General features: G+C 38.3%; 2 protein-coding genes across 3 annotated transcripts; one reads left to right on the top strand and one right to left on the bottom strand.

The window, feature by feature from the left end:
* Positions 1-1563: 1563 nt before the first annotated feature.
* LOC137954791 (uncharacterized) lies at positions 1564-7289 on the top strand. The gene is made up of 13 exons (XM_068801698.1): positions 1564-2005; positions 2375-2487; positions 2623-2679; positions 3079-3174; positions 3262-3332; positions 4046-4088; positions 4494-4574; positions 4694-4753; positions 5023-5091; positions 5337-5434; positions 5575-5623; positions 5710-5754; positions 6567-7289. Exons 1-13 carry the CDS (start codon positions 1702-1704, stop codon positions 7056-7058), a joined length of 1578 nt encoding a protein of 525 aa, XP_068657799.1. The 5' UTR covers positions 1564-1701; the 3' UTR covers positions 7059-7289.
* A 604-nt stretch (positions 7290-7893) lies between these two features.
* LOC137954782 (uncharacterized) lies at positions 7894-11911 on the bottom strand. Of its 2 annotated transcripts, none has more exons than XM_068801694.1 (3): positions 11588-11911; positions 9821-10099; positions 7894-9265 (listed from the first exon to the last, which is right to left on the bottom strand). In XM_068801694.1, the coding sequence occupies exons 1-3, from the start codon at positions 11738-11740 to the stop codon at positions 8105-8107; spliced, it is 1593 nt and encodes a 530-aa protein (XP_068657795.1). In that variant the 5' UTR covers positions 11741-11911; the 3' UTR covers positions 7894-8104. The 2 variants fall into 2 exon arrangements, with proteins under 2 accessions (XP_068657795.1, XP_068657798.1); XM_068801697.1 differs by having other exon boundaries at positions 9821-10045.
* Between the last annotated feature and the right edge of the window lie 4634 nt (positions 11912-16545).

The raw sequence follows: 16545 nt of genomic DNA, 5'->3' as shown, positions 1-16545 counted from the left end.
ATATTAATTATAATAATTAAACAAATATTTATTTTTATATTATTTAAATTGTAATTAATTTTTAATTTTTTAATATCTAAATATGAAATAATTATACAAATATTGTAATACATAGAGTACTACACAAACATCGTAATAATAAAAATAAAAATAATACAAATATAACTCAATCACCTTTTTAATATAAAAAATTATATTTGTTCGTACAAGTACAACACAAAAAATATTTAATGGCATTAAAACATAATAGTCAATAATTTTGCCACATCTAAATTGCTAAAACATTTCGATAATATGATGCTCTTGCATATTGTACTGCAGACTCCCTCTGAGTATTTATTTGAGTATCTATATTATCACTATTATCACTGTCTTTATTTTCACTTATATTGTTATCTTCACAATATTCTCAACCACAAACACAACAAAACTCCTTATTTCTTATTCTGTCAAGCCAACCATGGACGAGGACTAGGTTATTGCAAATTAGAGACATACCCCCATACATGCTTAGCTATGTAAAATATATTGCTTTTATTAAATACTAATAATAATTTTTAATAGCTAATGCTCCAAACAAACACCTACAAGACCAATTAACCATCGATGAACAAGAATAAATTTTTATCTTACATTCTTCCGAATCGAGCCGGAGAGGTTGCAGAGAGGGGAAGTCGCCGACGATCGTCGGTGTTGGGGACGGCGAGAGGAAGAGAGTCAAGCGCCGGGAGAGGTCACAGAGGGGGTGATTGAAATCTCTGACGGTCGCGAGCGAGGGAGGAGTCGGAGAGGTTGCAGAGAGGAGAGAGATGTTGCCGAAGGTCGTCGGTGCTGGGGACAGCGAGAGGATGGGAATTGAGCGCCGAAGACAGATCGCATAGAGGGCTATTGAAATCGCTAAAGGTTGATCGCAAGTGAGAGAGAAATATTTTTTTCTCCGAAACTTTCGTTCAACAGAACCTTCCTTCACGACATCTCGAGCCCCGATGTAATTGAGGGAGGGAAAGTGAATTCAGAGCCCATCTCAAGCCCCGATGTAATTGAGGGAGGGAAAGTGAATTCAGAGGGGCTCTGAATTCACTTTCCCCTCTGAATTCACTTTCCCTCCCATTATGCCTAAAACAGGGGAAAATGTATTTTATTTTCCCCCGTCACTTACATTGGGTACTACAGCTTTTGGCCAACGCCGTAGGAAAACTAAGATATAGTCAAGGGCCACCCAACATTTTTTATATATTCTGTTTAATAAAAGAAAATATTTATATATCATATTGTATGATATTATAGGCATTACCCAACATTTTTGTTACTTTTGTGCAGTCTTTGGATGGAAGAGCGTTCAAACCCATCCTCCTCTTATTAGCGTGCGTAGTAAACGTTTTTGGGCTAAATACTTAAACGGCCATTAATGAAACTAAAATTTTCAAAAGGTCGACCCGGGCGAATTTTGCTGTGATCTACTCAAAAAACGTTTCCCGGTTGCGGTGTACTCTGTCCCCACCACTAACATCCTAGTGTTCATGGGACACCCTACGCAATTTCAGTCAGAGGTGATCGATCGGCAGCCCTTTGTTCGGTGATTTTTCACAGGAGACGGGTGGAACAAACCCTGGAATTGTATCGCCACCGACGTGCCCGCTTTACTCGAAGGCGGTCATTAATATTTGTCTGAGCCACACTTTTTTCTCTTAGGGAGAGGTAATGGAGGAGACGAGCTTTCTCTACGAATCAGTAGGCCTTCTCTCCGGGAACACTGGTTCAGAAACCAGTCGTACCGAGTCGTATACGGTCTTCCGCAACGAGATGTTCGCTTCCGCATGCGATATTACAGAAGTCGTTGCCGAGGATTACCTCTCTCTGGACGCAGGGATTTTGAGTCCGGATGATATTCCAAGCCTTTCTCCTTCCCCAGAACCCACTCCCAAGCCAGAGGAGCCAAACTTGGAACGGGCATGGTTCAGGGGCAACTCTGGCTTTAAAAGCCCTATGCTTCAGCTCCATAAAGGTACTGTTGCGGGTTTCTCTTAATTCTTTTCGAGCTTCTTTCATGGAAATATAGATGTTATTCTCGAATTACTCGTCTCCATGTTTTTTATTTTTTATTTTTTATTTTTTTTACTGTTAATCTGTCCGTTCTCTGGGAAGCAAGCTTTGAGGTGAGAGTTCATCATCATTGATTATCTCCACTTGTATAATCCCACTCATACATGCGCCTGCGCTTTTCTCGCTTCTGTGTTTTCGAGGAATTCAGAAACAGTCCGGCTCTTTTATTACGTTGTAAAATTGGTAGGAGAGGATTCCTTTTCCTAGAAACTTACTCTTGTCAAAGGACTCATTTTCTTCTGGTTTACATTGTTTGCCTGTGTTTCTGTAGAAATAGTCGACTTTTGTGACTTCATCTCTCCTACACAAGAAGAGCAAGCATCGCGTGTTGCTGCAGTGCAATGCGTCACTGAGCTTATCAAGTATATATGGCCACATTGCAGAGTACGCGTGATCTCTTCCATGCTAATCTCGCTGCATTCTTATTATTTATCTTTGGCTGGAATTTATCCTATAAAACCACCGACTTGTCAGCATATGGTTACATTGTATTCGTTCTAATATATCGTCCTTATCCAGGTTGAAGTATTTGGATCCTTTAAGACAGGACTTTATTTGCCTACTAGTGATATTGATGTGAGTATTTTGCTCTCTTTCATGTTCCTCATGGGACACATCAGCCGGTGATGGTTACCCAAATGTGAACTTATACTAGTTTTTGAAATTTTAATCCCTCTAAATTTTATACATGTTAAAAATGAACTCATCATTTCTGAGTCTCAAAGAAAAAAATATAAGGACCCAGTTACAATTATTGTTCAGTATTCTTGGTGCCTTTTGGTTTGTCTACAATGCTAGCATGCTCCCCTTGCTCATTGCTAGTGACTGAGATAGGGAACCAGTTCCTTTCATTGAACTATGTATTTCTTTCAAAAGTTCAGATCTTCACTGTTTCGAGTTGTTGTTGATGAAGACAGCTTAGTAATTTGGTGGTTTGTATGGCTATATCATTGCATATTTTTTTGGATTGTCAAGGTTGTAATATTGGATTCAAAGGTCAGTTCTCCTCAAATTGGGTTATATGCGATCTCTAAGGGATTGAAGCAGCGAAACATCGGCAAAAACATACAGGTGAACCTCTTCATCCATTGAATACCTACTGAAAAGACCTGGAATAATTTTGTTCAAAATGATTATTCTTCATTCTGTTTGTTCCAGGTCATTGCCAAGGCTCGTGTACCAATCATCAAATTTTTGGAAAGGGAAAGTGGTGTTGCTTTTGATATCAGGTCAATGTCTTAATTAATTTCATTTTATTTTATTTTTTGTTGTGTCATGAGAAGGAGCAGATCTGCCAGGGGGGAAGTTCCAGTTGTAGAATATGCTACATGTGTCACATACATTTTCGGTCAAGACCACCTTTGGAGTGATTTTACAAGGATTGATGGCACCAAAAAAAATTCTATTTGTTGAATCCTAGCATCTGGAGTTATTCTAAGCTTGCAATAAAACATTGCTGGTTCACTAGTAAATAAAAAGGATTACTGGCTCTGGATCGGGTTGAGCTGATCTGACACAGCCGACCCTACCCGGGTTTTGAAGAACACAGGTTGGGTCCTGATCACAGTTAGGAAAACCCTAATCAGTGGTCAGCTGATTGAATTTACTTTTTAAGTTTGAGCTGGAGGACCTTCTGGCAACCTCTTGAGGAGAGGTACAAAATGAAAGTCCACGGTGTTTCTTGGCTAAGTTTTAACATGAAATTATGGTTATGGTTATCTATTTTTTATTTTTTCGTTAAGCTAGATCTATGTTCTCGGCTACTACTTGAATGCAGACATATACAATTGCATTCTGCAGTTTTATTATGGAAGGAGTCCATGCTTGCCTTTGTTCTCTGGAAGTTTATGTCTAAAATTGAACACGAAATTCCAATGTACTTGATTCATGGCTGTTATTATTCATTTCAATTTGTTGACTCCACAATCTTTTCATGCTCCAGTTTTGATGCAACCAATGGACCTAAAGCTGCTGAATTTATCAAGGTGCCAGAGCATTTCTTCTTATGGCCTAACTTTTTTTTGAAAAACTTAATTTTTATACAAATGATACCTATCTTCCTTCCTGGTGCTTTTAATTCAAATTTGGACACTGCTGCACCTGGGTTGGTAAATGGTTCTTTTACCTTCTATTAGAGTCTAGACATACAATATGTTGAAAACAGTCTCTCTCTATGCAGGGTTGATTGCAGGTTGCATTAGTGTCTGTGATTGTTTCTTTCTGGTCCTCTGTGGACAAAAAACTGAGTTAACTGTCCTCCTCGAGTATTTAGCATGTAGTAAAGCATCGGTTTTATTTTTCCCTCTAGTTTTAGTTTATGTGACATTGTTATGCATCTTTGTTGCCTAGAATTTCTTTGTTCTTATTGGTGGATTATTATTTCCGTTCAGGATGTTGTTACAAGGATACCTTCTCTGAGGCCCTTGTGTTTGATATTGAAGGTTTTTCTGCAGCAAAGAGAATTGAATGAGGTTTAAATTCTGATTTTATGGAAAAATTTGTATGTTTGAGAGTATGTTCAAAGATTTTCTGTTTTTGTTTGAGGCCATCCAATAGCGATATCTGATTTTATTGGAGTCTTTTTTTGAAGGTCTATTCTGGGGGAATCAGTTCTTATGCTCTTCTTGCTATGTTAATTGCACATTTAAAGGTAAGCTTAACTCAAAAGATATTCAAACAATAAAAAACTTAAAAGAGTCTTTAGAAATGGAGAAAACATGGAACCTTCATTATCTTGTACTTGAGAATTTTCTTTCTATTCTGAACTATATTTGATCAGTAATCTTTTCTCCTGGTAACTGATTTAGCACTATTACCTACTCTGTAATTTCTTTGAAAAATGTAGTTACCCTTTAAAAGACTTCCTATTTCTTTTTCAGGTCAGGCCACCTTAATTATTGTTTTTTATTTTGTTCTCAGATTTGTTGGAGAGTGCAAAAATTAAGGGGCAGTAAATCATCTTCAGATAACAACTTGGGAATTCTTCTGGTATGCCTTATATTAACAGTTAGTGTCATGATATGTCATATTTTACTCTTGACATTTTTAAAGAGTGGGAAAGGCAATCAAATGCTCTAGAAAGCATCCCAATACTGGATTTATCCTCTAAACTTGAATTGGTTTACAGGATTCTTGTTAGGTTGCTTTCTTGAGTGACTACTCTCTAAGTTGATATACTAGATTTAGTGATGGATTTATAGTTTACTCATGAAGTTGCTTGTTTGTTAAAACAGGTCAAGTTTTTTGAGCTTTATGGACGAAAGCTTAACACATGGGACGTAGGTGTATCTTGTAATGCAGCAGACACATTTTTCTTGAAGAGTGAGAAAGGGTAACAATGAGTTTTTATATGTCTATTAAAATCTATCTGGTTGGGGCATATTTCTTTAAGAATGACTCTTTGATGACTGTCTATTTGACTGATATATGATGTTTTACATTAACTATTTCTACTTCTGTATTGTTTGTTAGTTTTATGACAGCAAAACGGCCATTTCTTCTGGCAATTGAAGATCCACAGGTACCTGCTTGCTTACTCTGATGGGTGAAGTGGTTTCATTGGAAAATGTATGTGTTCTCTGATGTCATTTTACTTTGATAAATTAGGCACCGGACAATGACATTGGGAAGAACTCCTTCAACTATTTCCAGGTGTGTAATCTTACTTTCAGGTAGCTTTACCTTTTCAGTATTTGCCTTCTTCTGCATTGGCCCCATTGATAGTTTTCATGTATTCAGATGTGTGGGTAGGATTGTTTGAGTTGTTCAATATGGTTTTTGCTTGTTCAATTGCTCGATCCATGCCATTGCAAGAGGAATTAAAGATGAAGATTGAAACAACTTTTAATAATGAAGAACCAAAAAGACGGCGATGTTTGCAAATGACAAGAAAATTTTATTTGCTAGGTACCAATCTGGTTGGGGTTGTTATTGAACATTTAACTATGCACTATGGTTCATAAGAATTGCTTCATTAAGGTATCTGAATTATGGAAGCTGCAAGGCTTGAGTTTTAAATGGCACATGGTATTGGAGGATACCTGCATTTGATTCTATTTGCTTTCACATGCAATGGTGACCACATACTTTTCTATTCCGAGTTGGCAAGTACTTGGGGATGGCTTGATCATTTACATTTGTTGATATGTCTTGTGCCTTTCCGATCTTATGTTACCTCACAGATCTGATGGCCCCTCTCAATTAACACCAAGTTATGTATATGGTCGAAAGTTATTATGGTCCACTTTCATTGTGCTTAGGCCGTCAATCTTCTCCTTTTTTTAATCTTTACTCGTGTCTTCTAATATACATATTTAAGCAATTTCATTTTTCCAGCATTATTTAGGTGTTGTGCTTAATGGAGAGCTGGTTTGAAATCCTTTTTTTAAATTTTTTTTTCAAAGTGTAAAAGTAAATCCACTTGATATTATTGCAATTGATCCTTTGTTTAATTACTTCTTCAGATTAGATCAGCTTTCGCAATGGCCTACTCCTTGCTGACTGATGCAAAAACCATAGGCACGTTGGGCCAAAACAGGAGCATTCTTGGGACAATCATAAGACCTGACTCACTGCTATTGAAGCGAAAAGGTGGGCCTAATGGAGAAGTGACTTTTGATAACTTGCTTCCAGGGGCTGGCAAACCAGTTGAACGACAACTTGGAAATGACTCAGATGTCTTATGTAACTGGGATTTGTTTGAGGATGAGCCATTTCCTAGAGAGAATGGTATTGCTGCAGAGCATGTACTGTCTTCTAAGAAGAGAAAAAGCTTGAAAGGGGAACACAAAGATTCTCAGGATGAAGAGTTGAGAAGAAGTAAGCATAAAGGAAGTGGAAAGAAAAGAAAGGTAGAAAAGAAAAGATGGAAAAAGAGCCGAAATAATGAGGATGGAGGTGTTGGTAGCAGTGGTCACCGTGAGTTTGTTCCATGGGATTACAGCAGCTTAGACTGATCTTAGGTATCTGTGTATTAACTGGTATTTGATGATGTGAACATCTGAAAGCAGTAGTACCAGCAGATGCTACATCCGAACTGCTGCATCACAGAAACCTGGGTGTGGCAGTTCCTAGCTGAGAGCACTGTTCGTAGGTGGGAAGTTTTTGGAATCCATCCGGACAGCAATATGGCCTTCATAAAGCATGTAGCATTTTGTGTTTCATCTATACGTTCTTTTGACTAAGAATTTGATTTATACTGTTTTGTAAAACAATCCATGAAGAATCATAAAGTTTATTACTTTATCTCGTATGTCATTTTTTTTTTTTTTTGGGGGCTGTGGTATTAGAAATTTAAGCGGAACATTTCCTTTGGGTAAAACGAAACGGTTAAGCCAGCAAAATCAGGTTAGCTTCCTCCACCCAACCCATGAGTTGCTTTGGCTACTTGGCATGCCCGTCATTGTCAGAGGCCTTAGTACGTGATCAATGGGAATTTCAGCTACAGATTGTAGGTTTCTATATCATGTTGCAATGTAGCAATCTAGCGTGCGCTCAATTAACTTCCGTTTTTAGAAAAAAATCATGCAGTTTTTTCCATTAGTTCAGTGTATGGAATTTCTAATTCATTCTTCCTAAGACGTACTTGGCCTTCCAGTTTGCTGCTATCACATCAATTTGCAGGGGTCGATAGTGGTTTCTGAGAATTTTGATCTCCTGATGAACAAAGTGAACTGCTTTGATCAGTCATGATGAACTACTGAAAGAAACAAAGCTTACTACCTTCAATAAACCATAATTTTCAAGGTAAATTTTAGCTAGTCCCGATGAAATATTGTTACATTTAGTCTCTTCAATAAACCATAGTATTCATAATATACCCAAGAGAAAAGAATTCATGATAAACCAGTCGTCTCCACATTTTCCTAGAAAAGCAGGAAGAAGCCAAACAATCTTTTTATTCTCTTCTATGTACGATGAGTCTATACGACACATCCCACCAAGCTGGATACAGTGGCACAAATGAAAGATAACGGTATGAACTGACACCAGTGGCTTAGCCTCACCATCCTCTCTGGGGTGCGCCATTCAACCTGTCAAGCAGAGTGTTGAAATCCAAAGGCTGGCCACTCTCCTCCATCCTGTGAAGTGCACTCGCAACCTGATCCCTGGCATAACCCATGTTTACAGCTTTTTCCATCAGTTCAGAGTATGGATGGTTGCGCATTAACTGTTGTGGAGGATGCCGGCCCCCAACATTGCTTGACGGTGTCGGATGAGGATAGCTGCCTTGGGGGTAGTGTGGTGGCAGGGGTACCCTGCTTCCTTCAGTCTCAAACATCATATATCCATGTAGATTGGATTGTGGGGGTGGTGGTCCTGTACTTGGGAAGCCAGCTTCACCAAGATGAGCTCCATAAGCACTTTGGCTAATTGGAGGCTGCTGCTGTGAGTGTGGCTGCCTTTGCATATTAAGGTGCAGCTGCTGCTGCGGAATTGTTCTACTAGGACCTCCATAACCATAGCCTACATCATCTGGGCCACTTGCAGTTTGCTGTGAAAGTCCAGAAAATGGAACTTGCATAGGCATGCTGATAGGAAACGTTTCAGCTGCAGGATTTGAAGGTTGAGTGGGGTAAGTTGAGTATGTTGGTGGTGTTTGGGGTCTGACTTGAGGTAATGAGACTGGCTGAGGTGGTTGCACGTGCTGGGGCCACTGCAGCTGATATCGGGGATAGGGCTGTGGTACAGTTTGATTTGCAGGAGGCTGAGGTTGAGGTGCTGACTGTTTGGGTGGTTCTGCAATCTGTGGTCTCTGATTCACATACTGGACTTCAGGCTGTGAATGTACATTTGGATGTGTTTGACTTGGTATCTGGCTCTGTTGAGAATAATAAGTGGGTGGAGTCGTCTGAACTGGAATTTTTTTTGGAGGAGGTAGAGATGGTGGTAATAGCTGCTGAACAGGCACTTCCTTATACGGCTGAGGTTGGGGAGTCAAGGGTGTTTGATGGGGTAAAGCAAGAGCTAACTGCTGGTTCTGTGGTTCTGATGAGTTGTCTTGTTTTTTAGGTTCAGTAGCTGATTGTGCAACTCTTTCTTCACTGTGATGTGACTGCTTCTCAATGGTAGATTCTTTTTGCATCACTTGAAGTTTTGCGAGCTCCTTTTGAGCATCTGCAAGCTCTTGTTTGTCTCTCAGGATTTGCACAGAGCGATGAACCTGTAGAAACATATATAGGGAAGTCACAGGATGTGGGTTTGTAAATTGAATCAAATCATACATCCTTGTCCATAGTACACGATGAAACTTACAATAGGTTGAATAGACAACTAGAGGAGGATAAAGAAGGTTTTTGAAAGGTGGGCTAGAAAAATTTCTGAACTTATTCTGTTTCTAGATGCATAATAGTTTTGTTAGCTTTAAACCAAAAAAAGAAAAAAACTGAAAACTCTTCACTCTAATTACAAGATATTATGTGTTGGATAGTTATAACTTTACGGTAAAACAGACTTGCTACAAGTTTACAAATCTATAAATCTCAATTCAACAAAGCAACCTATAGAGAATAACTATGAGGGCACAAAAAAGTTTCAAGATAGATGGTAACTGCTAATAAAACATTACAGTTTATATAGATTCATAATATCAAAGTTTCAAGATAGATGATAACAGCTGATATGACATTACAGTGTAATAAAGATTCATAATAATATAATATATGAGAATCAAGGCACAGGGAATAAAAAAACAATGTCAAATTTGGTTCAAACTCACCTCCTGAAGGTGCTTCTCGAGCGATATAAACTTCTGATCTGTTTCACTCTGATCACGAACTATATCAGATCGGAATTCTCCTATTGATTGTTCAAGATTGTAGCAGTACAGTTCCAACTGTGACAAATGTCCACTCATTCCATCAAGGACACGGAGCAGAGTGTCAGTATATTTTTTCATGGTTCTATCCACAGCAGAGATAATATCACGGGATCCAGATTCTTCCTGCGGAGTATACACATCTATCAGTGATCTTCTGTTTCTGCTCTCACGAAAATCCTGTGCAACAATGAGGCAAAAGGTGCACAAGAAACTCCACAAGGATCAGTTAAAAAGAGGAGCTAAACTTATGAGAGACCACAAAGACTGACGGAAAGTTATCACATTTGGAATGGATGTAAGAGAAAAGTTCCTCTCAAGGTTCAGTAAAAAAAGGAGAACAACTTCAAACAGTTAATTTGAAATAGAGAGACTACACTTTTTTTTCTGCTGTAGATTTTATCGGCATTACCTTTTCTTAATAGTGAGAAGCAATTAGAGAGAGCCGAGTTGCTCCCTAGAACTACTGGTCATAGAAGAAGAAATAAGTAGACCCACCACCCGAATTGAATAAAAACTCTAATTAGGACTCAAACTCCAATTGATCTTTTGTTAAAAAAGCCAAGAGATTTGATTGTTGCATCATAAGAAAATAAGAAAAAAATAATGGGGGTGGGAGGATAATTTTTGTTTATATTATTGAAGCGTTGTTTATTCATTACTTGAGCATGAGAATGAATCCCAACCCTACCAAGTAACTATTTTTTTTCTTCAAGAAATATCATGTAATTTTTTTTTTTTTTGAGAAATACCTTGTAACTATCTATTTCTGTACATGAAAATTCCTCAAGCAAAATTTCTATTCTAAACACCTAGTCATGTTCTCTACTTTCCTCCATCACTTCAAAAATCCATATTTCTATTCTAATTTTTATTCCATTTAATTAGAATGTCTTTCACGATAATACCATCACATAAATGTTAACCATTTCTTTCCACGTCATTGTTCTGATTCTAAGCTGAAGCAAGTCGCTCAGAACCATGAAAACGAAACAAAGACAATCACTAATAACTGATTCTAAGCTGAAGCAAGTCGCTCAGAGTCAATAAATCCAAACAAAGACATTAACACCAAAATAATTACTAAAACCACCACAAGATTTCTGACTCAAGATAAAAAGAGTTTTGAGGGACAAAAAAGAAAAAGAAAAAAAGTAAAGGCAAAGTAAAGTCAATGGTTCTTATCCAGAAAGCCTGATTCTCGGTGACGATGCTGTCTTTATGCATATGTCTCGTGCTTAGAAATTTTGATCGACTAAAACTGAAAGTACGGGCTAGCCTCGTGTATTCAACCGACATTACACGAAGGAAAAGAAATTCAAAGAATACATTACTTTCACTTTTAAAAGCAATCTCTTGTAAATAAAAATAAGCATGGGGAAATTATCCCGATGGAGAGTGACCATACTTAATTCCAAACCATAAAAAACAACCAAGAGTGCAGTAATCTTAAATACCGGTAAGTCATAAAACTACTTCATTCGTTAAACAGATGAAATTAACTTGAAACTCATGACCTGAAAGGCTCACGATTGTAAATTACACGGCCGAAGTATAAAAAATAATATGGTTTGCAAACATCAATTCCTCAAAATCCATGAACGAAACGGTCCGCTTAAGAAAGTCTAACTAACACCAAAGAACAAAAAAGCATATAAAAAAGAATACCTTTGATGAGTTGCTCAACGCGGAGGGCTCCATGCGCTTGCCGCTTGCAGACTCCTGATGGTCAAAATCATCATACGAGCATAGCACATCATCCGTCCCAAAATCGAACCCTTTTGCATTAGTGCCGGATCGACCAGACGCTCCAGAAGCCATGGATTCAGAGGAAAAGAAAAAATTGACAGACTATAAGAAATAAAAACGAGAAATTATAGGAATTTGAAAGGAAACAGCAGCGTAAAACAGTAAAGGGAAGAAAGAGCAGAGCGTAATTGGGATGGGAGGTGCGGAAAAGGCAGGGCTGCTTCTATATTCGTTCCTGTCACAGTTCACGACAGTATACGGCTTAATCTACATTTTATCTACGCACGTATCCTTAACGACTCAGCACGGAAAGCCCGCGGGCCTCTTCAAATCGTGCAGAGGCGGAAAGCTTAAACCCCGGACCTTGTACATATTTTATTCTTTAATTTGTTTCCACGATTGATCTTATGATTTCTATCCTTCAATGGTGGGCCTCAGAGGTGCAAAGTGTCAGAGGACCGGACTTCTACTTCGGTGGGTCCCAAAGGGTCAATGTGGGCCCATAAGAGAGTACTTAAGTTTTTTTTTATGAATTTGGAAGTGGATTGGATAAGGATTAAGGATAATTGATCCCCATACGAGCCTTGAGATTTTTCTATTCTCAAACCTTGAATACCGCATTTTTTAGCTGGCAAAATGCACGCTAACAGTAACAGGGTATGGTGCATGTGGTACAAAGGAAATTTTATGAAATTTCACTCTTTAGTTAATCGCTTTTGTACACATTATTATTTCGGTATTTTTATTTGAGAAGGTTGTTTCATGGAGTATATTCTATGATACCTGATTAATTAATTATCATATTCATGATAATCTTTTTTAATAACAAGTTCTCATGAATTATTTCTTAACATTCGATTCATGTCTTGCAAAATTATAAGTAGTTTTTCATTGGTTTCCTTAATTTTTTAAAAATTTTACTTAAATGTTTCTCTTTTATGGATTTTGTTTTACGTTCTTTGTTTTCCATTTTCATTTCCTACTTGGTAGTTATAGTTTTATGCAAACTTTTAAATGTAGGTTGGAGTTCGAATTCGGCTCGAACTTTGGTTAAAATTATTATGCTATTACAATTTTAGGTTTGAGGTTGGCTCCAGCTTGAGTTCGAATTATTTAAATCAAGTCTAACTCGAACATATGCAGGTCTGAGTTCAGCTCGACTCGATGCCACCCCTACTGGCCAGTAAAAATGTCATACACACTGGGTTAGACTTAATCATCACATAAGAAATATGTCTTCCCATTTGAGTAAATCTCATTCACCTTTCTCATGTGGTTGAAAAGAACCGACCACGATACTAATCCAAGAACAAATTTGATGTGAACTATTCAAAATTTGAGATATATTGAACTAAATGCTAATTGTATTGAACAAACGAATACACCTGATTCTAACCAAATTTCATCTGAAGTTGCAACTAAAAGGAAAAATAATAAAATTGCTAAAGGGGTTTCTTCCCTGACATTATCTGGTCCATTGGGATTGGATAATGGAGGTTTCTGCGAGAGGCCACAGGCAGCGTTTGCCAAAGAATCTGCTGCACCATTTCTCTTCTTCATGCGTTTCCTGTGATCAATAATTTTGGCGTCTGAGCAAGTCTCGCAACACGATGCTTAATTGACCAGATATGGCAAACTGGTAACTCCCAGCAGTTGAAGATAATCAGTTGTCCACCTGACGTGGTTCAGTTGGATTGCATTTTGGGCGCCTCTGTAATTTATGTCTGATGAGGTTCGCCAATTTGGAAGTACATTTCCTCCGCTCATTTCTTATGATGAATTCTGCGTTCAGCATCATAGCAAGCTAGGTAATTTCTAGTTTGGGCTTATCACCACTAAGCTCGGCAAGAACAAAAACCTTCCTCGAAGTGGTGGAAACGATGCTTTATGTCTAACAATGATTTCCCTGCAAGTAACCACAGAGATGAACTTATAGCCACATGACAATCACCACGCATGCGGAGGTTCTTCACAACCCTGACTACAGTCTCCTTACCCGTGTTCATCAAACCAAATGCAATGGCCAATTTTCCACTGTGAACTCTGAGAGCAAATTCCCTTTCTTCTTCCTCCTGCTCGTGCATCACTGAACCCGTCTAGGGGATATAGCCTGCTTCTCTTATCTTGCTCATCAACTGCTCTAGATAATCATATATCTCGTGTTTGCGCATAAGAAGTATCACCCATGAAAAATATGTATGCTGCCTGATTGATCTCTAACAAGCTGTACCCAGCTTGCTTCCTCAAACATCTGAGACTCATTTTGTCTCCAACCAATTCAACTCGATCCATTCTGCCTGCCAGTGCAAATATACTAGAAAGCAACACATAATAGCCGGCATTCTCGTGGCTTGATAGCCATCTAGCCACGCATCCAATACCCAGAAATCATAGCCGTCCAAGTGACAACATTTTACTCGGCCATTCAGTCAAACACTCTTCTTGCTCGTTCTACATGCTCATACCTTGAGTACATGCTTATCAATGAAGTACCCAGAACCACATCGACATCAAAGCTACTGTTTACAATAAAATCATGAAACCAACGGCCTAAACTAAGATGACCAATTGAGAACAAGCAGAGAGGAGGCTCACCTTGGCCTCTTGCATCCGGTAGAACATTGGCTATTGGAGAAAACTTCTGAGACGAGAGTTTAGAGTAAGAGAACGTTGACATTTTCTTCAACTTTAGGAAAAGCTAATAATACTAGTGCACCTCCCCACCCATATGCTCTCCTAACTCATCCACCTCCCATGCCACCTCTCCATCTCGTCTTATTCCTTTTATATGCGTAGTTTTTGTAAGTTGTAAAGAAAAATTTTTTATTTACCACGATTATAACTTAAGATTACAAAAGTATTTATACACAAAATGATAACAGAAAAATTCTGTTTCTGACTTGGTGATCCATCAGTTTGGGCTGATGGAAGCCTAGTCTGCAAGCTTCTGTTGCAATGCCGTTCACCCCCCTCCCCCCCTTGCGCAAGCTGAGCGTCGGATTGGAACAAATGTGACGTTTGGAGGGAAAAAATTCAAAGAGAGGATATGAAATACTATTGGTAAAAAGTTCGGCAACCTGGAGGTGAGATGGAACATACTGCGTGTGAAGTTTGTCAGCAACAACAAGTTCTCGAAGGAAATGATAATCTAATTCAACATGTTTGGTACACTTGTGAGAAACTAGATTGGAGTTGAGGAAGATTGCATTTTTGTTGTTTTCATCAAATTGAGCCTGGCGGGTGATGTAGATTTGCGAGGTGATTGGATCAAGGCAACAAAACCCTTTATAAGAGGGATTGTTACCCCAAAAAATGCAGGGAATACTACGAGGTAAAATTTTGTTAGACATATAATCACGTAAATTAGGATACACATGACAACCAAAGGGATGAAAATTTTCATAATTTGGAAAGGAACCATATAAAAGTTCAAACGATGATTTACCTTCAAGAAGTGATGTAGGCAAACGATTGATGATGTAAGTTGTAGTGCTGAAGGCTTCAACACAGAAGCGAGGAAAGAGATGAGAATGAAAAAGAAGTGTCAAACCAGTCTCAGTCACATAACGGTGTTTGCGTTTTGCACGTCCATTTTGGGCAGGTATATATGGGCAAGAAAGTTGATGATGGATTCCAAAGGTATGAAGATGAGACAGGAAGCAAACACTTGTAAATTCACCCCCACCATCACTTTGAAACTTTTTAATATGTACCGAATATTGATTTTCCACAAGTTTTTGAAATTGGGTAAAAATATCATAAAAATCGGATTTGAATTTCAAAGGATAAAGCCAAGTGAAATGGGAAAAATCATCAATGAAAATAATATAATACTCATATCCTAAATTGGATTTTGATAGGTGAAGGGTCCCATATGTCACAATGAATAAGATCTAACACATGAGACGACCTATGTTCATGATGTAGATAAGGCATACGATGATTTTTCACAAGCTGATATGAACTACATAATGATGGGGAAGACAATAAAGAGGTAAGATAGAGATGTCTTTGTTTATGTAAAAAAGAAATAACAGATTAATTTACATGTCCAAGACGAGCATGCCATAAATCATAGGAAACATGTAAAAATTTATTTTCAAGGACAAAAAGAAGGGCAGGGTGACCACGCTCCAACACATATAAGCCTCCATCTCTCTTACCGGTTGCCACCACATTCTTGTGAGACGATTTTGAATTGTGAAATTTTTTTTAATAAATGTAATGATTAAAGGAAAATCATATGGTAATTTACTGATGGAGAGAAGATTTTTAGTGAGATGTGGAACAACTAAAATATTTAACAATTGAATATTTGGGGTAGGAGAGAGAATACTAGTATGTGAGATAGATAAGGAGGCACCATTCCCCACAATTACAGAGTCCTTACCCCTATATGGAGCGGACTGATCCATGATGGATCAGTTATTGGACATGAGCGGAAGCTCTAGTGTCCAAAAACCAGACAGAAGGTGTAGATCCAGTGAGAGCGCACGATCTAGTGAAAGCCTCGACAAGATGGGCATGAGACTTATTGGACTAATTGCAGGCATAACGTTAGTTGCATCAATCAACATAGTGACCATCAAGACGACATATCTAACAGCGATGAGGACGGCACCCTTGTCTTGAATGAATTCGGCTCGATTGAGATAATAGTGGCCACTAGGGGTGGCATCGAGCTGAGCCGAGCCCGAACTTACTTATGTTCGAGTCGAGCTTGATTTAAATATTTCGAGCCGAGCTTCGAGCCAAGCCTCGTCTTGAGCCTAAAATTGTTATCGAGCTCGAGCCCTACGAGTTCGAGCCGAGCTCGAGCCTCAACATATATTTAAAACTTTTCAAAAAATATATTCGAATAAAATGTATATAAAATT

This window comes from Aristolochia californica, unplaced genomic scaffold (genome assembly GCF_029961685.1).
Source record: "Aristolochia californica isolate CCGP_79_NKW_82.1479 unplaced genomic scaffold, dmAriCali1.0.hap1 SCAF_1, whole genome shotgun sequence".
Classification (NCBI taxonomy): Eukaryota; Viridiplantae; Streptophyta; class Magnoliopsida; order Piperales; family Aristolochiaceae; genus Aristolochia; species Aristolochia californica.
Note: the sequence above shows the minus strand (reverse complement) of the source record. Positions and strands in the feature narration are given on the sequence as shown.